Source organism: Poecilia mexicana, unplaced genomic scaffold (genome assembly GCF_051168715.1).
Source record: "Poecilia mexicana isolate PSO_F unplaced genomic scaffold, ASM5116871v1 scaffold_10, whole genome shotgun sequence".
Lineage (NCBI taxonomy): Eukaryota > Metazoa > Chordata > Actinopteri > Cyprinodontiformes > Poeciliidae > Poecilia > Poecilia mexicana.
Window position 1 is genome coordinate 28,267,889 of NW_028263379.1, and position 26,091 is coordinate 28,293,979.

Here is a 26,091-nt window from a genome sequence, read left to right on the forward strand (position 1 = left end):
TGTGAAGGCAAACATGTCCTCGAAGGCAAAGAAAGCCCCTCCATTCTTGCGGCGGCTTCCTCCCATCCTCTGCCTCGGTGAAAAAGAAGCCATTCGCGCAGACCTCGGAACATCACCGGCTCCAAAATTCCAAGTGTTCTGCGGCCCCGAATGGCGTCACCTGATTGGCCGAGAGCCTATCAATCACGGCTTTAGCCGCACCCCTCCCCCCATTCAACCACTCGCCTCTCTGTTCCAGTGTGTTTACTACACTGCCGAGCATAAGGGGAGACACTCGTCTTCACATGCACTGAACCCACTAAGAAAACCAGTTTTTAGTTGTATTTGTAAGGAAACCTCCAAGAGATCAACATGCCCAAGAGAAAGGTACGTATTCTCGAAATAATAAAAATATTTGGAGGGGCAAATCAGTCATTAATCCAATGCAAACGATTGTGAAGACATCCCTCAGAGACATTACTTAATTATAACGCAACGTATAACCGTTCTCCGTCGCTGGGGATTTTTGCCTGCTTTCTACATATAATGTACATTTTTTGTGTGGTGGAATGAATATTTTCCCGCTCGAACACGGCCTTTAAAGCGCGTGTGGAGTGCGCGAGCCGCTGTCCTTTGGGGGAGTCAGAAGTCTCTCTCGGTCTCCATGCAGTTAAAGCACAAGCAGCAGCCATGCTTTGCAGCTCTCTTCCACCTTCGTCGCCCGACCTACCGAGAACAAAACGCTTCGCTTATCGCCGCGGGCCCACCGAACCGCCGGGAAGTAGCGCTAGAAAATGCCCCGGAGCCCCCGCTTTGCGTTTTGACCGCGAAATCGGACATTCGCCGCGGCGTTTCGGTAAAATTATATATTTTCTCTCTTTGTTCGTAGTCCCAAATGGCTGCAGTGGCGCGCCTCTGCCGCCGGGTGGAGCCCGCGAGCGCCCCCCAGCAGGTCCCTCCCCCCTCCTGAAAGACTCCCGCGCCAGCGTTCAAATCCGAGCTGCATGCATTGAATGAAAGAGCCGGAGGGGGAGTGAGGCGGGGGAAATGCGGGGCCTGGACCCTCAAAATGTGGCTCCAGGGAGCCGCATGGCGCGGCTCCTGCACTCCGCTCCTCAATCTACGCATCATGGCCATATTTTAAGCCCGCAATGCATTAAATCCACCTGGATTCGGATTTCTTATTTTAGTTTTCATGTGAAATTGAAAAGTTTTTCCAAGGGGTTTGCGACTTATCGGAATGTGTGCCAGAACCACACGGAAGCTGCCTGCTTACAGTAATAGACCGAATATTAAGCTCAGGGATGTTATTTCTGATTTATTTCCTCATTTTGAGTTGTTTTTGTTTTGTTTTTCAGGCACAGGGAACAGAAGGAGGAGATAAGGAGGAGGTGAGCGGAGCGGTATCCTCTGGTGCCGTTTCATTACAACGCAACCAGTTTACCGGACATGCTTTCTGCGTTCTATTGAATTTAAATGTGTTTTTCCACCAGCTGCCACATTTTATCCAAACTTGACCGTAATCTTTTCTGTTTCAGCCCCAGAGGAGATCAGCTCGGTTATCGGCGGTAAGAATCTCTCACTGATCACAATTAGTCTGACTAACTTCATTAACGAACACGCTAAACATCACGCAATCCTTCTGGATACCGGAATATTTGTAACTTTCAATAAATATCACACGACTCCTCTCAGGGAGTAAAATGAGGCATCTGACTATTGTTTTATTCTTGGTTGCTTTTTAAACCGGAATCATGTCAACATGAAACAAATAAAAGTGATTTGTTTAATGACAAAACTATGGAATTTGTCCTGAACATACTGCTTTCACAGTATGTAGCTAAAACAAGGATTAGGAAACAAAATAAACTTTAGTAGTAGGAACCAAACGATCAATTGGCTATAAATAAGTGAGATCGATAAAAATAAAAAAGTTCAGGAACGTGAGCTGTTATGTGTAAATGGAAGTGATCATTTAAATTGTTCTCTTATTAGAGGAGCAAATCGTCGGATTTAGTCAAATTCAGGAAGTCGGATCTGCTGAGAAATTTAAAAACGATTATTATTGGCGTGAAAAATCCTGACTAACTCATCAAACAGTTAGAGTTACCAAGAAAAGTCTATCAGTGAGTGAAAAAGAAACGTATATCCATTTTCTGACTTCGAAAACTGAAAAATAAACATACAAGCAAACTTTTAAACATTAAAGTTTAAGAGCAACTTTTAAATGCGTTCCTGCAGCGCGAGGAACTGTTTAAAACTTGGGAATCGTCTGTGAGATGGTAAAAGTACAACATAATTAGAAAACAAGCTTTGAAAGCATAAAAAGTTTAGTTACTTGCTTTATATGTATTTCAAAGTTATTAAACATGAATTAAAGAAAGGGAAAAGAAGCATTCACTCGCGTTTTTGCTCTAAAACTTTTTTCTGGTCGTTAAACTTCCAGCATTAAGAAAAGTTTGGATTCAGAAACACAACAGAAAGATGGTGGGCGGTGGCTGTAAATGTTCAAAATAAAGCGTTGCCAAGAGTAACCGGGCGCCGTTTGCATCCCCAGAAACCAGCTCCTCCCAAGCCGGAGCCAAAAGTGAAGAAGGCGGCAAAGGTAAGGGGGCGGAGTCACCCGCCGCTTCTTAGAAGACTCCGTTTTCTCCTTCTGTCGGCTCAGTTTTGTTTTTTTTTGTTTTTTTTCTTGTTCTCTCTTCGGCAGAAAGAAAAGGCGGTGAACGACAAGAAGGAGGACAAGAAGACCAAGAAGGCAAAGGAGAACGCCGAGGCAGAGGCCAACGAGGAGAACCACTCTGAGAATGGAGAGGCCAAGACCAACGAGGTGAGGCGGCGGCCGCGCAGCGTAACGCCCCACCGAACCCGCCCAGCTGACGTTTTTCCCCTCTGAACCCCCCCACAGGTGGAGGCAGCCCCCGAGGAGGCCAAGGAGGAGGCCAAGTCCGAGTAGCACCACTGCCCCCCCCCCAACCTTCTCCCCTGACCTCCGACCCCTCCAGCTTCCTCCTCCTACTCTACATCCACCTCCCCTTCTTCTCCCCCCCCATCCCTTACCCCTTCCTCAAGTCTCTCACATGGTTTCCCCCCTCCGAGGCGTATTGTTAACAGAGGAATATTTTTATCAATGATTTTATAAGTATCCGTACAGATTTTTAGCACAAAAAAGCGAAGCTGATTATGGAGCGCCCTTGCAGACTTGCAGTGGTCATATCAAGTGTCTGCAGGCAAGGAATAAAGAAAAAAAAACCACACTAAAATCTTTTTTAAATGGCATTTCATGATTGTTGAAGGCTTGTTTGGTGTAGAAAGCGTGTCCCTTTTTGCCGGATTGGCTAATGTCGTGAGTTGTGTATTACTGTGTTTATTTCCCCTCCGACCCCACAGTCTCTCTCTCTCTGTCTCTCTTTCTTTCACTCTCTTTCTCTCCCTCCTTCCCCTGCTCTCTCCCACAAATTAGACTACCCACACCCACCCGCCCCCCTCCCGACAGATCAGCCTTTGTCCATCTTTTATTAACGGTTCAGCCATGTTCATGTGGGTGATTCTTTTAGACCTCTAAATGTGCAGTGAGTTCCCCCTTCTCCCCCTCTCTCTCTCCCCTCTTCTGTTTTTTTTTTTTTTTTTTTTTCCCCTTTTGTTTTATGGTCTTGTTTCTTTTCTCTTTTATTTCACTTAAACTGTGTTTTAAACAAACAAACGAAGAAAAACAAAAAAAAGGTGTGTTTAAGCGTGTTGTCCATAAGAAAGAGGAAGACGAACAAGTGAAACATTCCGGGAAACAGCGATTGCCTCCGACCCCCGTCTCCTTAGACGACCCTGCGTGTTAAATAAGATTAAAAAAAAAAACTTTGAAAAAACAACAAAAAAAAAATATCAAAAAAATACAGCTCCTGCTCCATCTGGGCTGTCGCGTCAGCTTTTCTAAACACTCGGTTTTTGGGTTTTTTGTTTTCTTTTTTTTTCTTCTCTCTCTCTCTTTTCTTTTCCTTTTGTTTGTTTTTATTGAATTTGGATTACTTCTCTAACTAATGCAGGTGTCTGGTCCCTCTCTTATGTTCTGAAATTCTCTTAATAAAAACAAGTCCTGGAAATTTTCCTCGAATCATCGTCTCCAGTGTGCTTTTTTAAAAAAAGCAAAACAAAAAAACCTGGTATCTCCCTGTAAATAAAAGTTTTTCTCATTAATAGTCATCTTAAGCAGTAGTTCATTATGTTGTCGAACTTAAAAAAACAAGATGTAATAGAAATCACTACTTTGACAAGTTATTTTGACATGTTGGATCATATTTGTGGAAAGAAAGAGGGTGTCTGCATCCTTAAAACGTCTTAAATTCATGTATCTGAAATGAAGACCTTAAATTGTCTTAAATTCATTAGAAAATATGCAAGGTGGCCTTAAAAACATGAGTGAAAGGTCTTAAATTGTGTTGTGGCAGGACAAAATGTAACCTTAGCCTCGTGTGTTCTGTGTGGTTTATTTTTCTCTGTGTTTTCTGTCAGGCAACAGTTTGAGTCGCACACAGACGTCTTTGTTAGGTTCTGTGACTCAAGGCGGTTGAGGCTACCACTAACTGGCAGCTAATAAATCCTTGCTAGCCTGCTAGCTTTATTCCATCTATCATTGGCAAGTGTAAAATATCGATAATCGGTTAATGGCAACATTTGTCTTTGCCACTGGCTCAGATCTGTTGCCAACCTGTGTGATGCTACTTGCATTCTGTGCAAAAAAAAAAAAAAGGATGCTTGGCAGTACTGTATAAATTATGTAATTTCATCTTGTACATTTCTATCCTGATAAAGGGCTTAAATGTCACTCCTATCAGTCTTGATAAAGTCTTAAGAAGACTTAAATTTGAGTTGTTGGAACCCGACGAAACGTCGACTGTTTCCCTATGAGAGGCCGACTCCAGCCAGCCTGCTTTGTCTAGTTAAACAGATAAAACACTGTGAGGTTTCAACTGAATCAGCCACAGGTTTGCAGCAACAGCTGTGCCGCTGCTCTAACCCCATCACTAAATGCTTAAATCCACCCCTCATCCCTCGTCTTTTCGCCAGTTACCGAAACGCCCCAGTAAATGACGGCAGACTCGACGACTGACCAGAGGCCTTCTGCGAAGCCTGTCATAATCCCGACTTTCAGCCTGTAAACCCGCTCAGATGAGGGCATGGCGGCGGGCATCTTTGTCCATTTTTTACCCTCCTTCGTCTCTGGGTTCACTCACTCATGTTAAACCCTCGGTGAACTCACGCATGAGCACCGTGGCCCTGACAACCCCGGAGCGAAAGATCACAGGCTTATTTAGCAGCGTGGCATGGAAGGAGCTCCAGATTTAGTTTCTGCACAGAGACGTTTGCATGTACGGCCTGATGGAGCAGGCACAGCCTTTTCAGCGTGTGCATTTGCCTGCAGCACTCACAGCGCAGTGTGATCTGAGCGCGAGTGTGTGTGTGTACGTTTGCCGCATTCTTTCCCCTCATGTCCGCACCCATCTTTTCATTCTTTTGCCCACATGTGAAAACGCACATGGATTCACACGTGTCATGGTGATGTCAAAGTGATGCATATTTTTTTATTTTTATCTTTTTATTTACAGGATTTCAGGAATGCAGCTGACTGCAGTAAGCCCTCTTCTCTACACTTCAAAGCAAAGCCTTTGTGTTCTTTAAGCCCTGAGTCTCTTACAGGTTTTTAACAAACCTTGACTCCATGTTTGTTTGTTTGTTTGTTTTTTAAGACATGTTTTTTTCTTCAGCTATTGTGTGCAGCACACGCAGCGCCTCTGACCTGCATTGTCATGGCCGAGCACTGGGCACCATTTTGTCGATACTTTGTGTTTGCAAAACCGGAGTGTTTCAACTTTCCGCCACTAGATGGCAGCATTGTTCCACATTTGCAGCTGCATGCGCGGAGCGGTTGAAACGCTCTCTGGTGGAGTTTTGATTCCCGCGCCTTGCGTTTGATTACAGATGCATTAGAACCTCAAACTGGTTACTGAGAGATTATAGAATATAATTCACATCTTGCTTCCTCTCAGCTCTTTTAGAGATATTACAGAATTTTCTGTCTTCTAAAACATTTACACTGACAACAAACCTCAACTGGACAATGAAGTGCAGATTTACACTGCAGCACTTCACGAATAGTTAGCTAAAAAGCACACAGAAGAAGGGAAAACACCTTTCTATTCTGCTTGGCATTCAGCTAGCATTCCTGCTAACATGGTGACTATAGAATAGAATAGAATAGAATATTTCTTTCAGGGGAAATTCACATGTACCAGCAGCAAAGTGACAGGCAAGTGAAGAAGATAGACAGACACAAAGATATTTTTTTAAATATATAAAAACAGAAGCTAAAAATAAGAGACTGCACAAGAAGGGCAAAATTACTTTATTACAAACAAATATAACAAGTTCAGGTAATAAAAGTAGAGTGAAAAGACGTGGAACTGAGTAGAATGAGTAAAAATGTACAAACTGTGCGTGTGTATTAGATTTAGATTTGACAACATTTTGCGAAATGTAAACATGGTAATATATTCCATTTTAAATGTGAAGAAAGTAGGCTAAATGTGAGAAAAGTAAGCTAAATATTAAAAAAGACTGTCTGCTAAATCTTTTGCAAACAAATTTTACACTTGGTGCCACGGAAGGGCAACAAAAAAAAAACACAACAACTGTACAAACAACAGAGATGTGTAAACATCAGCTGGGTTGTAAACATCTAATGATTTTGTTGGGAGCAGTGATGTTCTAAAGTCCAAGAGCTGCTGGGAGGAAGGACCTTTGATGAGGCTTCTTTGTGCACCCTTGATGCCGCGGTCTGTCTTTTGATAAACTGCTGCTCCATACTAGATGGCTAAAGTTTTTGACAAAGATTTTGAGGCATTTTATCTTGTCTTCCTATCATTAAAATCCTTTTAATGGAACCAATATGGCCTGACCCTTATCACAAACATCTTTCATTGTTGCTAATTCTTTCCACAATTTTCTGAACAAAGCCTGAATATGAGGGGGAAAAAATCTGATTAGAACTTGGAAATAGAAATGGGGAAATAAAGAGATAATTACAGGGATCCACTCAAAATAACTGATCAGTTATGCCTTATATTATATGACGTCACTAGCGGGATGTGCACCTGGAAGTTTGTTTTTAATGGGTGAATTTTTATCTTGAATAAATCAGAATGTCAAACAGATCGAAAAACGGAAACATGACAGACAACATCTGAAGTAAGTTTTAATTGATTTTTACAGGAGAGTCTGGCAACAAGCTTTAATCTTCCGTCTCATCACCGACTGTTCAATGCAATTCACTGTTCAATTTAGCATTGGGGGCCCATCATACAGTCTATGGATCCAGCGCTCTGTGTGCGGGATCCGTCGATAAAAACGCAGCGATGAGAAGGGGAACCAAAGCATAAATAAATAAATAAATAAGTACAACACGTTATTGATCGGGGAGAAAGTTTCAGATCTGTGCCCACCTCTCATTTCTGGACCTCCTCCTCTCGTCTGTCCCTGTGATGTTCCTCAGCTCCGTGCACTCTCACTGATCCGCTCATTCATCGCGTCTCCTGTGATCAGCCCTCTGACTCATTAACGTCTTTGATACTAAGACGCAGCCACATGCAGCTCTGCCTCCTATAAGGCATCAGAGAGCTAATCAGACAGGTTTTATGTCTGCCAGCATACAGCGGTCGGTCTGACCAGCAAACCTGTCAGCTGCACAGTGGTGGATCCTGCATGAATGGCACCCTGGGTGTGAGCCTTCACTACACAGACCTACTTTACCCTTTAGATAGATAGATAGATAGATAGATAGATAGATAGATAGATAGATAGATAGATAGATAGATAGATAGATAGATAGATAGATAGATAGATAGATAGATAGATAGATAGATAGACAGATAGACAGATAGATAGATAGATAGATAGATAGATAGATAGATAGATAGATAGATAGATAGATAGTAATAATATGTTATTGTTTAAATAATTAAATTTGACAATAATATATTAAATACACTTTAAATAATTGTATTTATTCACTTATTTCATCACTAAGTATAAACTATAAAATAATTTAAACTCATTGTGGCTGACTGGTTAACTTGTACAGTAAATCAGACCAATTACCTTGATTACAGTAACAATAGCAGCACGGTATACTATTATTTTAAAGGATGAATCTTAAAGAAGTACACAAATCTCTTTGACAGTTGAAAAGAAAAAAAAAACAAAAACAAAACAAACGCAAGAACGCACACAGCAGTCGGAAATCCGTTGCCGAGCAACCCAAGTTCTTTATCCAAAATGGCGCTGAGCGGAACAGAGTAGCGGAAGTTACCAATGTAAACTATAAACTAAGCAGAGCTGGTGGTCTGTTTCATTTTCTTTTCTTTTCTTTTCTTTTCTTTTCTTTTCTTTTTTTCTTTTTTTTTTGGCGAACACCTCACGTTAGTGCTTGAACATATAAAATACAGAGAATTGTGCTGGTATTAACTTGTGTAGCTAGTTAGCGCCAAACAACTGGCAAGTCACATTGTTTTCGTAGCCAGCAGGCTTCTCTCAACTCGGGTGACATAATTTCAACACAACTCAAACACAGCAATATGTGATGGACTGTGAAGGCTGTATAAGGTCATTTTTTTTCTCCTGTACCTGTCCACTAGAGGCCGCCAGACCTCTCTAATGTTTGCTACCGGCCCAGATTTTGGGCCGGTCCATTTGAATAGGACTGTTGTTGCTACAGTCCTGTTCAAATGGTTGGGTCAAATACGCAGCACACAAAGAAAACTGTGAGTCAGATCACGAACAGAGGAGAAAAACCAGGAATGAAGAAATTGATTATGGGGAAATTAACTGTTGTGGATAATTTATAGAGGAACCACAACTACTGCATTGTTGTATTTGTTATACTGGAGGAAAATCAATAAAATACATTTATGATGTGCCACAGCACGCAGTCTTGAAGTAATTACATTGTGCGATGATTAGATATGGTTTCTAAAATAGAAGTAAAAGATTTATTAAAATGGTTGTAAAAAAGATCCATGTTTAGGGAATGTAAAAATGAGACCAAGATAATATTTTTTGAGACTGTAAAATAGCATAAATCCTGTAAAATTTAACTATAAAACAAATCTTTTAAAACAACAGAGAAAAAGCTAAAAATATAAAAAGAAAAGAAAAAAGGCTACATTATCAAGTTTAATAAGTTTGAATCAGTGGACCTTTGCCTAAAAATGGATTTATTTGTAGAGCATAGACCAAATTATTTGCAGAACATGTACACATGACGTAAATTATCTTAAAAAAAATAATCTTTTAAAGCTCAAATACGAGGCAAATTGATACTTGTTATGTTGTTGGCTGAGGTTTCCAAAGCAGCCAGTCCAGGAACGGCATTTACTTCCCTTATTGGCTAAGAGATGAGCTAAAGAAGCTTCTGAAGTAGTGCTAGGACAGTTTCTACTGTGCGTATTAATTCATATTAGGGCATGATTGGTGTTTTTAAGCGTTTTAGAGTGTATTTTCCTAACCACAAACAGTGGTGTTCCCCAACCCCCAGCGAACACCATGGTTTCCTGTAAGACTTATGCTGATACTTTGTTGAACACCATTTTGATTCACTTCTCATTGTCAGTATTGTCGGGTAGACACCTGCCATTATAGTGAATCGTAATTAAAGTTCAGATGTCCTAATGGGATTTTCTTGACTTTTGTTCATTGCGTGATTTAGCTAAAAATAAGAAAAGGTGCAACAAAAAAAACAAAAATAAACCAACAAGCAAACAAACAAAAAACTGCTGTACACACCATGGCACAGTAACAGTGGCTCTGACAGTTTCTACCTAATAAAAAAAGACAAAGAAAGAAACTAGTTGAGACTCCTCCATTAGCTTATTACATAATAAACAATTGAAAAATAAAAATAATTGCTAGTAAATTAATTAATTTAGCTAAAAGATACAAATATGATTTCTTGTTTCCTGGTGAGGGTTTTTTTAATTACGTTTTTGGGACATTTGGTGTTTTCATTGCCACATCCTAGACAGATTCTCAACCCCCTCTCCCCCCCCACCTCAACCCCTCCCGTGTTTCCTCTCCCCCTGGGCAAAGAACCATACATCAACCATAACAAAACCCACCGCTCCTGCTGCTGCTGCATTCTGGACCCGCTCTCTTTCTTTTCTCTGTGTGGTCTCAGGGAAATGTGTTTATCCCAACAGCGCCTGAACCCCCCTCAGTGCTCGCTCTCATTGTGTCCTCTGATGGTGACCGAAATAGACACTTTTTGGCTTTTATTTAAAAAAAAAAAACTTTGTCCCACGCATTGTTTTCAGCCCCCCTGTCTTTGTCTTTTGCATTCATCTTATTCGCGTCCACGTCGTTTTTGGTCAAGGACTCGTGCATGCCCGCACACTGTGCGTCTGCACGCGCGCTGGTGTGCGCATCGAGAAGGTGGGGGTGTGTTGGGGGTGAGTGGGGGGTGAAGTTGGGGTGTTTTTCAGAGCACAGAATGAAGATGACCTTTTATGAGGAAGTGATTTAAATCGCGCTCTGTCGTCAGCAGAGATGCTGCTGTGTGAATGTGGATGAGCAACTGTTGTGGAAAGGACGTCACGCGTTTTTTCCTTCTTTTTCTTTCGCTCATGCGTAAAAAGCGAACTGACAAAGCGCCCAGGAACGGGTCGCCTGACAGGTACGCACAGGTCACATTCGGTGTGAGAAAGCTCGGGTCAGATGTCGCCCCTCTGTCTCTCTCTCTCTCTCTGGACCTGTGAGACCCGTGGAGCTCGAAATGAGCAGATGTTTTCTGGCCAGATTCTAATAATAACGCGGATGTTGCTGTCTGGCTGTCTTAAGCTGTTTGTGTTTCTCTGTCTTGTTTATCTGCTGGGGTGGCTGCACTCTCTGTAAAGGGGTGGGAAGCTGCAAGAACGAATGGGAAGAGGCAGGATCAGACAGAGGAAGTGGTAAAGAAGAAGAAGAAGAGGAGAAGGTTGGGGGGCTGAAAGAGGAAAAAGGGATGGGAAGTGTGCAGGGGAGAAGGGCTGGGTGCAGATGGGGATCTATTCTCTCTGTGCAAGAGACAAGATGGAAATGAGTCGGCGTCTGTGACGTCAATCAGTGTAGACACACACAAACGGGCGCGCGCGCGCGCACACACACGTTTGTTTTGCTATCTTTGTGGGGACTTTCCATTGACTTCCATTCATTTCTACTCATTTCTACAGCCTAAACCTTACCTTTACCCTTTTCCTAACCCTACCCATCACATACCTAACCCTAACCCTAACCAAAACTCAATTCATACCTTAGCCCTAACTCTGACCCCTGACCCAAAAACAGGGTTTCCCCTCGTGGGGACCTGAGCCTGGTCCCCACGAGGAGCGACTGGTCCCCACAACGTAGCATATGTCAGGAAAATCGTCCCCACAAGGTATTACAAACAAACGCACACACACACACACACACACACACGCACACACACACACACACACACACACACACAGAGATGCGCCTCTCCTCTCCCAGTCCCATGTTAACACACACAACAGGAGTGGATTGAGTCAGAGCCGTAAACATTAGCATGATCACACACCTGAGTGACCTGGCTCATTATGTCCCACTCCCACTTCACTCATTCATAAACCCAGAAACAATTCTTTCCCCTCCTTTTTTTGTTCCGGCTATATATAACAGAGAGGTGAGTATTTTCAAACCTCCGTCAGGACTGGAAGGAGAAAAAAAAAGTGGTTTTATCTATTTCAAGCCAGCCTCTCCTCCCTCCCCGACCCCCTTTAAAAGAGTGAGATGCAATGACTAAGACTGAGTTGTTAGCTGTTAATATAATAAGCTGACACAAAAAAAGTAGTGAATAGGTGTGAAATGAAAAGAAAAGTTTTATTCAAAGGAGTTGACTCCTAAACCCCAAAATAAAATCCTCTACAACTAACATCCGTTATCTGTACGACTTAAATCTATTTTAAAAATGGATTTCTTTTTTTTTTTTTTTTTTTTTACATTTTTACACCGTATGTATTTTTGAAAAATGTTATAAATTGAATTGTGATCCCAAAAATTGGAATTGGATGGCACATCTATAGTTGAAATGGCCTAGTCAAACCCCAGGTCTAAATCCAATTGAGAGTCTTTGCCTAAACTTTAACTTGTAAGCCTAAAGATGCTCCTCGTCCAGGAGGGCTTTGATTTTCCCAAGAGGAATGGGCGAAATGTTGTAATAAGCAGAGATTGGTTTTTAAAGGAAATTAAATTCTTACCACACTTTTCAAATCATTTGTGTTTTAGGAACCAGTTTATGCCCTGCCAATATGTTGGGTCCTGAAGGGGGTAGAGTACCCAAAAATTGTACCCATGTAAGAGTAGCACTACTGCAACATGTTTTTACTCAAGTAAAAGTAAAAAATAAAAGTTTACTGAGTAACAGATCAAAATATAAATAATTTAATATTTAAAATTTACATCATTAGATGGACCAAAATATAAAGTTATGTTGAATTCACGCTATTTTGAAGACTGAAATTAAAATAATTTATATGATTACAAAATAACAAAACCAGGCAAAAGAAATATTTTTCCAAATCAAATCTTTTCCAAATAAAACGGATGAAGCTAACAGAAACTTTTTAGTTTCTGTTGAATTTATGGTTAAAACGAGCTTGTTCTTCATTCAGTGAAGTTACTCACAGCGGGTAGAAAATCCAGAAACTTTACTGAGTAAAAGTAGCGATAGTTCGTAATAAAATCACTCAAGTGAAAGTAAAAAGTACCGCGTAGTAAAAATACTCCTAAACGTACATGTTTTCCCAAAAGGTTAGTCGAGTAAATCCAACTGTGGTGGAGTGTTACTTGACCGAAAGGTGGAGACATTCAGGCATGTATCCACTAGGTGGTGCTAGAATGCCTTTTCCTTTTTCCTCTGGACTAAAAGTGCCCTTCTGAAATCGCCTTTTTTGTTTTGGTTTTTATTTGGGGGTCGGGGGGTTACAGTGTATTACGTGGACCTGTACCTTTGACCGGAAGCTCCCTCGCTCACTGTTGTAAAAAAAAGAAAAGAAAAAAGAAACCCTCTGCCGGTCCTTGTCCTTCTGATTGATCAGCTGTTACATAAGTATGACTCTGTCACGTGGCCAACATTGTGATCCATTATGCGGCATTTGGTTTGCATAATTAACAAAGTCAGGTCTCAGTGACCCAGAAGCCCAAAAATAGAATCGGCACCACGGAGACAAGTGAATTGCCGGGAGGCGCAGACATGATTTGCATTGGTGCACACGGCTTCCGATTGGCTGTAAGGTGAGAGTTACATAGATGGCGGCACTCTCTAAATACGATGACGGGGGCGGGGGGTAAAAAAGTGCAAATTGCTTCATTTAGTTTGATTGACAGCTCTGATTCCTCAAGGCTTTGTCATCCAAGGCCCTGCGCCTGCGTGTATGTAGTTGGCAAGTTTGCCTTTAAGAAATCATCCATCCATGTCACAGAGTCGTGATGACACAAGCTGCTATCTGGAGAAATCAGGGACTATTTTTGAAACACTCGGCATCGCCTTCCCAATTTTATTTTGTTTTTTACTTTATTTATTTTTTTCTTTTTAGGGTTGAATTGACTGGGTAAAGCATGGAGCACACCCATTTCAGTGTGCGAGGGCGATGCGTGAGTCTGTGTGAGTGTTTCTAATGAGGGCCGGGTATGGCATCATCAGCTGCTGCCTTGCCAATCGTTCCATTTCTGTGAGTACAAAAAAAGGGAAAGATATTCTTGGCTGTTTTTCATCAAGGGTTTTATCCTCATGTATCCTCAGCTGGAAGAGGACTGAGTCATAGCAAGCGAAGAAGCAGGTGGGTGGGAGGCACACTGTGGGCATGTGTTTGAGGAGTAGGGTGGAGGATGTGGGTGGGGAGTGTTGTAGTGAATGAAAACAAAGTTATGAATGGTGGATACTATGCTCCAAATTCACCGCCCCGCCAGGAGGGCGAGGGGGGGGGGGGATAAACTCTGCTCAATTCACCTAAATGGGATTTCTATTACTGATTACTCAGGAAGCCATTTATGTATATGTGTGTATGTACATATATAGATCATTATTTTAATTTTACTATCCAGTTTCAAGGATCTAGCATGGAGTTTGTTCGGCAACTGAAGGTTATGAAGAAATTAATTTTCAGGAATATAATCATGGAAGCGACGAGGGATGAATTGGCCAGCAGACATAATTATCTGAACTCACACTTCAAACGGAGTAACGTGTTTCATCTCTTACCCAATTAAGACCCGGCGTGACACCGGAGCGCACACCGCGGCGCACGCGCAGAGGAGGTTCGCCTCAGGTTTTTGATGCGTCGAGAGGAAGTGCAGCGCGCGCGCGCGCGCGCGCCTATTACATTGCTCTCACATCTGATGTATTGGGATGTAAAAGTGAGGGACGGGCACTTTTCTGTTGGTTAGAAAATGTTTGTTGAGCGTAGACGGGTGGGTAGGCCATTAGGGAAATTGATGTGCATGCAGCTGTGTGTGTGTGTGTGTGTGTGTGTGTGTGTGTGTGTGTGTGTGTGTGTGTGTGTGTGTGTGTGTGTGTGTGTGTGTGTGTGTGTGTGTGTGTTTGTATGTGTGTGTGTTCCGGCTCTGACATCACGGCTGCCGTCACTGCAGCCACCTCTCAGTGACTCCCCTGTGACTGAAGACCTGACAACCTCCCACGCTCTCCCCTGGCTTTATCTGTCACCCCGCCCCTCACTGACCGTGATGCGCTGTTCCCATCTCATCCTCGCCTCTAAATGTCTCATCCATCTTTATATCCACTGTCTACATATCTCCCCCCTCCCCCCAATCTCCTCTCAGTATCTGCTTTTTTTTTTTTTGTATCTTACTCCCCCGTATTCAGTGTGTGGGTCTTCCCTGTCTTCTGTCACGCTCTCTGCGCCCACAGTGCTGCCTGTCTGTGTCTCTATGGAAACCTCTAGTGGACAGGAGTGCCTTGGAGGTCTGTGAGACAATGATGCAGACCCCACTGGATCACTGGCTCTCTCTCTCTCTCTCTCTTGCAGAAAAGGAAAACATGTGAACATTGGTGCAAGCAAAAAAAAAAAAAAAAAAACAGACATTTGTGGCTGCTAGAGGTGCGTCTAAAGCCTTGAAATGAATCTGTTTTTATAACAGTGACAGTGAAGCTTCTAACACTGAAAAATACTGAAATATTCAACCCTTAACTTGAGTATATTTTAGTCAATAGAAGGGAGAAAAAATCAATCTTTTACAAACCCACTCACCTCATCTGAAGCAAATGTAACTGAATTATTTTGCAATGCATGTGTTAGTTTTTCAGTTAATCAGACTTCTTAAAAATCCATGACCTCCAAAAGACCAAGTCTGAGACAAAATAACCTGTTCAAGTAAGGCAAGTGTTTTCTTTATAGAAGTGAGGAAATGGCTTCATGGAAGCAGCCTAAACTTGCCAATTTCTACAATCAGAGCAATAAATAGAAGGTTAAAATGACTGGAAATGTGGTAAACATGGTGGAGCAAGGGCCACGAGAAGCATTTTATGATCACCTTGTCTCCATGATTAGGCACAATAAAAAGCAAGGTGTGGCAGGAACAAATGTCTCTTTTGGTTTACAGGCGCAAACTCAGAGATGGGAAGTTTATAACTTTGGTCCGATAAGATTGAACTCTCTATGTGGGTTTTGGAAAACGAGCACCTGCCAACCAGTTGTGGTGGAGGGTCCGTGGGCTTCATTCTCCTCCAAGTTTTCTGGTGTGAAAGGATGGCATCACAGGTTTTTTTTTTTTTTTTTAATATAACTGAGTTTTGAATGAAAATGTTGTAGACTCTATGTGCTATCGAGCTGAAATTAGGTAGCCACGACTCCTTTAGCAGAAAATGACCCAAAACATCCGGTCAAATCAACACACCAGACCCAAACCGAACCTTTTTCCAGTTAGGAGAGTCGCCTCAGTCCAGGAGAAGACCTGTGGGGTGAGCAGGAGTGAAAAGGGCGTATTGTTGTAGAGATTGTGTAAAGATAATCGTCTGAACTTTGTGAAATGTAACAGAAGAAGACAATATGCTTTTCAACTGGTATAATGAGATAGCAAGGGTGCCAAAGATCGTGCGACTGCTAAGTTTGTCAAAAATATTATTTCCTTTTCTAGATGTACTGATATGAAACGCTGGATTCTGCAGTGAGAGATTGTGCTTCTACGTCCCTGGACAGAGCTGAAAAGATGGCCACTAACCCGCGGAAGGTTTCTGATTGGTGACAAAATGGAGGAAAATCGAAAGCCGACAAGAAAGACAGGAAGTAGCATTATTGCCTCATTACACTGAGGGTCGTCTCAATTACTGGGAGCAGACAGAGGCCACCTGATGCTGCCTCTGGAGGCGGACCCTCCCCATCTGAAGCAACGAGACATAAGCTTTCTATGCCTCTCCCTTCTGCATCACACCTCCCAAACCACATTCCCCTCACATTTACACACTGTTGAGCCCGCCGTGGTGCGTAGCCTGTGCGTCATCTGGCTCCCAACACATCTGAAGGACAGGTAATTTGCGATAAGAGGCCTCAAACACACAGAATCTCGCAGCTTTGGGCTGCTCTCCCGGGCATCAGAGTGATTTGACGGTCACGCCTAAGTGGATCATTGCAGAGCGTAATCATGGGGAAGATGCGCAAGTTGTGCAGTGTGTCATTTCGGGGAATGGTGCTGTAGGAGGGGATTGAGGGTACATCATGGAAAAAGACAAAATAACCTAAACAAAAACAGGAATATTAGATTTTTTTATAGAAAGAAGTTAGCTTCTCTCACACCTTGAGGTTTGCTGATTTGTTTTCCTTTATTTTATCAAAACGTACACGAATAAAATACAACAAAGGACTACATTAAAGAAGACATCAAAATGGGCAGCAGTAACAGGGGTCAAACAACTGAACATAGACCCATCCCAGCCCTGGTCCCACCCCCTTGAACACCCACAGTGCAGTAAGATAAAGACATGCCAACGATGTCTCACAGTTAGGCACTTGTTTTCCAAACCAAACCATCTTTGGCCGAAGTTGCTGTTGCGCAGGTTCAAATGGGCTGTCTGAACTCAATCGGTGTTGGTTATGGTGCAATCAGACAGCGATCATGCAAGTTTACGCAAAAAAGTTCTTTCGCATCGGCAGATCTTCTGTACCTGCGTTGTTTGATGATGACCCAAAGATGGTTATAACATGGCAACCTCCACTGAGTAAACTTGAACAATATTTAAATCAACACAAGATGGTACGATAACTCACGTGGTTACAGAAAGAATTCCACAAGGGAAAAGGAAACGAGCACTACATTGTAACACAGTTTACCTGAAAACAATACGTTGTATTTGCACAAGAAATACTGTAACCGATATGCTGTACAGTCTACACCAAAGGCATTGTTGTTGGCATTTCTCTTTTGGTACTAACCAGTACTTTTAATCTCGGAAAGTCTTGCAAAAATAGATCAGTTTCTAATAAATTAAACGTCTTTAATTCACTTTAAATGTGATCTATTAAGCTACTCATGCATCGTCTAACGTTGAGTGCGTTACAGTGTTTCATCCTCTCATGAAAACGCTGCGCACACTGGTAGCCCCGTCACGCTGTGGTTTGTTTGTTTTTTTTCATAAAACATCCCTTCTGTAAAGGACTGACAAAGTTACATAAAACTGTCTGAGAAGCATAGTAGTCACACAGTATTTGGCAGTGAAAAAACAGTCCTAATGTATCCATGCACAATATCAACCACAGGCAAGGTCCACGTTCTGAACAAACGCATTAAGAACAACACAGTAAGAACATGAAAGGAGTGAACAACAATTTAAGAACCTGGAAGTGTGTTTGTGTGTCTGTGTGTGTCCACATGGCAGTGTGCACGCACACACCGGCATGTGTGTTTGGATGTGTGTGAATGTCAACAGCACAGTTGGTTTCCCAGGGAGACCAAAGACCTATGACTCATGCAGTGCATACGGCATTTTCTGGAATTTGAACAATATCGGAAGAATTATTATTTTCCCACAAAGCCCGGATATAATTACATATAATCATGTTAGAACCTTATAGAGTTCTCAAGAAGTTTACTGTGAAACTCACTCAATTCCACCCACACAGGTCTATTATAGACCAAACAGTTCATCCCTGGATTAGTTTTCCATTCTCCAGCTCTTCCCTTGCGGTGAGCACAATCCCCCTCAATCTTTTGTGTGTGTGTTTTTTTATGCCACATTGTCTCAGACTAGTCCAGTCTGTGGGTGGAGGTGTAAAGGGTAAGGTTGGTACAGCAGAGTCGATCCCCCTTGTGGTATGTAGTAGCTGCAGTAGCTAGGCTCTGCCAGATACGGGGCTGTGTGCTCGGCAAGGTATGGGGCTGGCTGGTAGAAGCACGTCACATGGTCTGTGTTGGGTATGATGTTCTGTTCGCCCAGAACCTTCAGAGCAAGAACTGTGATCATGTTCAGAGTCTGACGCCGTTCGTGTCCCATCAGGCACACCGTGCTGTCGTCAATGACCCGACGGAGGGTCATCAGGTACTGGTACTTACTCCTTTCCTCGCCGATGAAGTGGTTCTTCAAGTAAGACAGAATTTTCCTCTGCTGCTCCTGCACATCAGGGAAGTCAATGAAAAAGCGTGAGCACATGTATCGCTCCAGCGTCTTTATCTGAGTCTCGCTGGCTGGCCGGTAGTCTCTGACCAGCAGGTTGCTGTATTTCAACAAACCGCCACCTCTGATCTCTTCAGGGTTTCTGGTGGCAATCAGCCGATAGCGCAGGTGGTCCATTGCTGCCTCAAAGTCCCCATACATGCTCTCTGCCAAGACCTCAACTGCAGGCACTGAATCTGATGCTTGAGAGGGACTGCACAGGTCAGTTATTTCTGGGGCTGCTTTCAGAACGTCTTTATCATCAGGCACAGTGATGGATGCCTCAGTGGCTTTTGGAGGGGTTGGTACCGCTAAATCCCCAGGCTGAGGGTGAGGCAGAACTGGTGAGGTGGAACTTGGAATTGTGATTGGAAAAGAGACAGGCTCGACAACCTGAGGCAAAGAGGAGATGTAACCATTTTCCTTTGTCTCCTCCAACTCTAAGGGCGAAACTCCTGACTGAGGAGAGGACAGGTCGCCATGCTCATTCTCGTCTGCATTTATTATCAAAGACTCTGTATCCGAAGATCCCTGAGGTAAAAGGTCACCAGACTCTGCTGGCGGGGTGAAACAGAGGAGTGGAGGGCTGAGGCAGGGGGACGGCGGTGTCGCGCAGAGTGGGGGAGGGCTAAGGCTGAGCATCGGAGGAGTGAGGTAAGGAGGTGAGCTGAGGCAAGAAGAGGTTGGGCTGAAACTTTGGGGTGGAGAGCTAAAGCTCGTTGGGCTCATGGTGCTTAACATTGGAGATGGGGGAGTCAAACATGGTGGAGGACTGGGACAAGGGGGCGAGGGTGTGTAGTGAGGAGGAGACAGGCTGAGTACTGGGGGGATGATGGTATGGGAAGACGGTAAACTAGGAGTAGTTTCTTGTGAAGTGACATTTGGCTGATTCAAGCTAATTTCTCTGGTCTGTTCCCCTGTCCCAACTGGAGACTCTAAAGCTTTTTTCTCAGGGTCATGGGTGTTGGTGCTGGGTGTGTCCGCTGAGTCAAGAGGCTCTGATTCTTTGGGTTCAAAGACCCCTTGTTTCATGCAGGACTGAATTTGCTCATCCATATCTGTGGGTGTGTTTAACGTCTCTTTCAGACTCGATTCAGACAAATCAGTCGTGTCCATCTTAGAGGAAGATACTTCTTGAGGTAACGGAGATGTGGGGTCTGGAGGTGATGGAAAAAGTATCTCAGGGTCTGGATCAGAAGCTGAGGTAAGATCAGGGTCTGAAGACGAGTAACTTGAAAGCTCAAGTTCAGGTCCAGAGTTTGGTTTGAGAGAGATACTTGTTGGGACAGTTGAAGGGTCTGAAGTGGGAATCACTGGCTTCACATCAAACTCTTTGCTGGATTCACCTGCAGGGCAAGGGTTTAAATCTGTGTAGGCTGCAACAACAAGCTCACTTTCAGACACTCGGCTGGAGTGAGCGCTAGGCGTGACCTTTCTGCACATCCGCCTCGGGGGTTTCGGGGATGAATGTTTAAGCACCACCATGTGAGACAGTCTGTCAGAGACCTTAGAAGAAGGAGAGGAGGAGGTCTTTTTGTCAGAAACAAGGCCAGGTGGTGTGGGTAAATTATCCTGAGTATCTGAAGGGCTGATGGGATCAGAAGGGCTAGCTGTTTCCTCTGAGTTACCTGTGGATTGTGCGCTGTGAATCTCCAGTGTATCGTCCGTGTCAGTGGGCCGTGTGCTGCAGAGTGGAAGAGTGGAAGAGGTGGAGCAGGAACAATCAATACTCTGTGTGTCTTCTAAATGTTTCTCCTCTGATGCTGAAAACTCCTGTGTGATTTCACACGTTTTTCTATCACTTTCCCTTTCTGCTTCAATCTGCTCCCTGTTCTCTGTTTCCACTCTGCCTTCATCTTCTAACCCCGCCTCTATCTTTGCACATGAAGATGTGCATGTGTCCGAGGCAGACACGTGTTGAGTGTTATCTGCCTCATTGCTTCTCTGATCCTCTATGAAATGCTCAGATAAGTCTGTGTTATCAGATTGCTCGGTGCTGTGGGACTCCTCTGCAAGGTTTAGACACTCTGCCGGAGTTATTTTAGAAGCATTAGGCGTATCAGAACGTCCCATCTGCCCTGCGATTTCTCTCTTTTCATCAGGCGGTTTTGTGTAGTCAGCCAGTTCTTTCTGGACACAGGCTTCCTTGAGATTTGAACCTGTTGGTTGTTGGCCATCGCAGGACTTCGTTTCCTCCAGCTTGTCTGATGTCGTCGACGGCTGAGACTGATCTACAAGCTCAGAGTTACATTTAGCTTCTGTTTGAGCCGGTGGCTCGGATTCATCAGAAGCTTGTTTCTTTTCTAACCCGGCGTTCATTGGTGCCTTTTCTTCATCATTCAGGTTGCCTTTGTGCTCAGACAAGTCCATCTCTGCAGATGCTTTCCCTTTGTCTCCTTTGGAGCTTTTCGTTTCTTCTGAATGCTCAGCTTGTTGTGAGAATTCGGTCTGAGACTCTTTTTCATGCACTTCCTCCCTCGGCTCTGTCCCACTTAGCTTGCCCCCTTGCTCATCGGACGAGTGGACGGTGGGCTTCTCTGCATCTGGAGCGAAGGTCTGACTGGGCTCAGGTGAAAAGGAGTTACTCTCACTTTCTGCTGACTGGTCCTTCAGCTTAACAGCATTTAGCTTGTGCATGACGTCCTGCTGCATGTAAGACTCTAGGAGTCGGTCCAGAATGATCTGGAAGGAGTCAACGCTGAACTCAAACTGGCGCCGAAGGGCACTCACGAATTTGAGCTCGAGGTTTTTGCCACTGTTGTTCGACAGCGAGATAAGACTCCAGCGGTCGTGTTCGTTGAAAACTTTGACCATTTTCTGAACATAGGCCTCCTTCATTGTGGCGCTGCTGATCCGCTCCCTGTTGACCCCGACGGGCAGGCAGTCCAGCAAGCAGCCCAGCACGGACTCTTTGATGACCTGGGGGAAGAAGAGGTCAACAACATGACAGTTTCAACCACTGACAGTGACCAGAGTGTAGTTTTGCTTCCCTTGTTTAACTAAAGCAGTGTTCGCGCGACCAGATATATTTTCTAAAATGGAGTTAGCTGTGTTTGGACCCTGTTTTCCAAAAGCTGAAATTACAGCCTTTTTTGCACTTGTTGAGCCCTAACTTTAGATTTCAATGTAACATAAAAAATGTAATGACTAAAAGCATATAATTAATATTGTTTAGAAAAAGAGGAGCTACAATTATTTGAGTGTTTGGCCTAGTGCATCTTCAGTTGTTCTCTGAATACTTTTTGTATTTTGTTTTTGATTTTATTCATGGTGATTATTATCGCCCCCTACTGCTGTGGCACTGGTATCATAGTGTTTTTGATTGAAATCTCACAGACTATAATCATTTATTTTTAACAATGGAGAACAAAAACATCTTGAGCAATGTAGCTAAGGCCTAAATGTGACACTTCTTTGTTTGCTTATATAAGTGCAGCTAAATGATGGAAAGTTTCTGAATTTAAAAGAAAGCACATCAATTTCACTCCATATGTCAACCTTAAGTGCTTTGCTAAGAGTAAAGAGGTGCAGCCAAGCACAAGGCAGGCCTTACAAAATCAAAGTAAATGTTCCTCAGCTGTTATCGGAGGCTAGCATTAACTGTCACAGTATAGGACATCTAATGCTGGAATAAAAATAGAAGACCTGATGCTAATGCCTGCTTTTTCTCAACTTGTGTAAGAAAAAAAAACACACACACAAGAATTCACACCTGGAACTCCTCCTGGCTTGGCAGTTCCACTCCGAAGATGATGTCCAGGTCTTTGTAGCTCGTCCCGTTGTCCCGAACCAGGACATGGCTGGCCGTGGAGCCGTTCAGACGGACATCTCTGACCGTGATTCCCTGCTTCTGCAGCCTGGCCCGCACCGCTATGATAATATCACGGGGTCGCAGCTCCAGTGTGGGGAAGTTCCCGCGGCCGTGGATGGGCACCACTTCTGAAAGCACCTGATGCAGCACCTCCACCTGCTCTGAGTTCAGGCTGTGAAACCGCTGGCTGGGTTTCTTCTCAGACATGCTTCTTGCCCTGCGGGGGAAGAGCGCCAGGGTGGTAATGACACTTTATTACAACTCCTCATCAAGAGGTGCTACATGTTTAACTCGCATGCAGTCGCATTTTGTCACACAAGCACACACTTAGCACTCTGTAGCGCTCGGATGCAAGCTCCCTGCCAGTCTGCTGTCTGCAAGTCACAGCTTGGCTGACAGCTTTCCTACAATGCTAATGTAACTGCTGTGCTGCTAAACTGACACATGGAGCAAAGCACAGAAATGTGCTTTGGATAAATATCCATCCATTGCCCAACAAACAAATTAAGGGGTGGTTTTTGAAGCCAGAAACACATTACAGTGTTTACCACCTACAACTTATGCCATTTTATTTTTTTATCAGTAATTTTTATTTTTTCATTTTTGTTGTTACCTGATTAGAATCTATCACATAGAAAATTAAAGGCACAGCTTGTTTTAATGGATGTGTTCTAAATTTAAATCTTTTTTTGTTTTGTTTTCCACCAGGGGACCAAGGGTTAATCGGAATGAGTCATCACCAGCAGACTGCATTAATCACGCCAACGTCACTAATTAAAGACACACATCTGTTTTTGTGTGTGCAGCACATGATGTGCACACGCTACTTGCACAGCGCTCCTACGAGGAAGGGCAAACTTTACTAAAACACCTCTCTGAAAGTTACAAAACTCACCAGAACAATTTCACAGCAGCTTATTCATTTTTAGTTTAGCCTTTTATGAGCTTCGTTTCTGCATGAAGTTGTCCCAGAGCTCCTACATCCCCCATTTAATCTGCACACAGCTTTTCCTTTGCATCCAACCAAAGTCTCCCCAGGCGGTATAGTGTAACATGATTAAGTGTGCAATTGCCTGAGCCTGTCGAAGTGTTTCTGCGGAGCGAGCGCTCATGTCTGAATGAGCAACTGTGGTTCATGCTAGCCCATTATGATCTTTTGTTTGCTTTAATCAATAGCTGTCACTCTGGGCTACAGCTGAGTGCTGCTGATTCCTATGATTTGTCAATACCAGTGGGCTAAAGACCAGGATACTAATGAGCAGTAATGGGATGCTTTCTGGTATCAGCTTGACTGACACCAGAAGGCTACAGTTTGGTACAACCGCAAACAATCTATTATGGGGAGTGTTTGGATATAATTTAATCCAGACTGCATGCATCAACAAACACCGGAGCGACACTGCAGTTCGGAGACTAAAGCAGCAAACGGCAGCCCTACAAAAAAAAAAAAAACAATAACAACATTAAAGAAGTTATCTGATCTGATGAGACAATTGCATCCAACTTCAGCAAGATCAATTGGCGAAACAGTCACACATCCTGAATCAATAAACAGGGCTCCCATGTGCTGCCTCTGACCACATGCACAACAAAGCAATGTCTTGAGAAGACAAGACGGTGCAGGACTATATTCTTGCTGGCCCCTGTATCCCTGTGTCTCTACCCCCCTCCATCCTCTCTCCCCAATCCTCCCATATTCGCACTCTTCAGCAAACTTGCAGGCTGAGTGACTCATCCAGGCGTATCGGCTCAGCACGCACATAATCTATGGCCACTGGAAACACAACAAAAAGCTCAGGCTCCCTGCACTGAGCTGCATGCGAAACAGATGTAAACACATCATCTACAAAAGACGTATTCCGCTTGCTTTTTGAGCACCCCACCTAAAGAAGCCCACAGATCAACAAATCTAGATACAGCTATGTTGTTCCTCTTGTTGTTCTTGGTAAGCATAAGCCTTAAAAAAACAAAAAACAACTTTCTGGTTTTGACAGCATAAAGTTTTGAGATTTGAGCACAAAAACACGTGAGTAGACTATCAATGTCCAAGAATAAACAGAGCTTGTAGATTCTGATTACCTACCCAGCTGCTGGGTATTAAAGTTTGGGCTGTTTTGCATTTAGAGAGTTTAACAAGATGAAACGGAGCGTTTTGAGAAGAGTCATTTTGGGTTTTGCTTTGCCCTCCCGCTAATCATTTCATCATCCACTTATTTACACCTGAGATGCGCCGGGGAGGCAATTAAGCGCAAACGGCGCAGGGTCAGGGTTAGCAGATTAAAAACTTCACCTATAGCCTTGTGGAGGTAAGGGGGGTTCTTACCTGTTGCTGTGTTGTTGGAGGGAGCGACTAGCTCCTGGCTCGCGGGTGGAGTAAGACCTTCACCGTCCACCGAGCTACAGGTTCGGAGAAGTTCGTGTGTGTGTGTGTGTGTGTGTGTGTGTGTTTGTTTGTTTTCTAACGTCTCACTCCACTTCGGTCGGACTTGGTGCTGACTCGGCTCTGTCCCTTATAAGGCACGCGACGCTCGAATCTACGCGCGAGTTCATTCGGGCGCTGTCCCGGAGGCGCGTGGTGCTGAAATGAGGAGTGAAACGACTCCTCGCGCTCTTGTTTTCTCTCCCTCGGCCGCCTGGAGCGTAACGCAGTTTCCATGGCGACCTGCCGTCACTCAGTTATGACTGGGGGTGGGGGGAAGCGTGTATGTGTGGTGGAGGTGCGTGCTCGCAACGATAACGATGGGAAAAGAGGGCGTTACCGTATAAGAGCTACTTTGTGTGTGTAAGTATGAATGTGTATGACTAATTTGTGTGTGAACCCCGCGTTTATTAAATAATAACCAGTTAGTTAAGAGGAGAATATACTCTAATATGAGCAGGTGTGCTGCTTAAATTGAGTTTAGGAGTCAATAGGCTATCAGAGGCGCCGCCATGGAAGAGCCGCGGGACATAATGGCCACCCCTTTAAATCCCCATGACAGCCACAAATAAGACAGTCATTATGGTGTGTTTTCCTTACTCTCGAAAGTTTAGTTTTCTGAGTTCTCAGTCTGAAAAACAGAAAAAAAAATTCAAGAGTTTTACTCTTCAGTTAGAGCAGACCTTACTTATTTTCCAATATGGCCGCCGCTCACGGCCCATCATATCTGTAACAATTAAGCATGACGCATATCTGTATGTGAACATGTTCCTGTAGTGATTTAAGAAGAAGAATCCACTAAGTGCTTTTAAAACATAATTTCACAGTTTAACTTTATAAACGTGCTTAGACATTATTATAAGTGTATGATTCTTAATACATATTTTGCATTTATATTCAACTGCCCGTTTTTTGTTAAAAAAACAAAACAAAACAAAAAACGAACCTGCTTTCGGCCATCACTCTTCTGCCTTTCCTGTTTGGCTAACACCTCTCACGTCACATCTGGAACACAGGAACGTGCGTGATTGGCTGAAATGAAGGAATACGTTCATTTTTTGCTTTTTTAGTGCAATTTACTGAGATCCTATTAGCCATGAGTCAGTTCAGGTGGATGATTCATACTCCTTTTGACAACTTAAGATTTTAATTGTTTTTTAAATATTCTTATATATAACT

At 43.4% G+C, this 26,091-nt stretch overlaps 1 protein-coding gene and 1 long non-coding RNA gene across 2 annotated transcripts; one reads left to right on the forward strand and one right to left on the reverse strand.

Moving 5' to 3' along the window:
- Window positions 1-206: 206 nt before the first annotated feature.
- LOC106909638 (uncharacterized) lies at window positions 207-4,087 on the forward strand. The gene is made up of 6 exons (XR_015764505.1): window positions 207-366; window positions 1,338-1,370; window positions 1,518-1,547; window positions 2,537-2,584; window positions 2,690-2,809; window positions 2,888-4,087. It is a non-coding gene; the product is annotated as an uncharacterized LOC106909638 (long non-coding RNA).
- Window positions 4,088-16,829: 12,742 nt separating this feature from the next.
- On the reverse strand, window positions 16,830-24,367 carry LOC106912416 (uncharacterized). Its single transcript, XM_014979242.2, has 2 exons — window positions 22,395-24,367; window positions 16,830-21,601 (listed from the first exon to the last, which is right to left on the reverse strand). Exons 1-2 carry the CDS (start codon window positions 22,698-22,700, stop codon window positions 18,272-18,274), a joined length of 3,636 nt encoding a protein of 1,211 aa, XP_014834728.2. The 5' UTR covers window positions 22,701-24,367; the 3' UTR covers window positions 16,830-18,271.
- Window positions 24,368-26,091: the final 1,724 nt, after the last annotated feature.

Bases quoted from the DNA above. Each gene is read 5' to 3' on its own strand.
- LOC106912416 (XM_014979242.2), bottom strand. From the start codon at position 22,700: ATGTCTGAGAAGAAACCCAGCCAGCGGTTTCACAGCCTGAACTCAGAG. The intron at 21,602-22,394 runs GTGTGAATTCTT...TTCTTCCCCCAG, and splicing joins CAAGCCAGGAGGAGTTCCAG to GTCATCAAAGAGTCCGTGCT.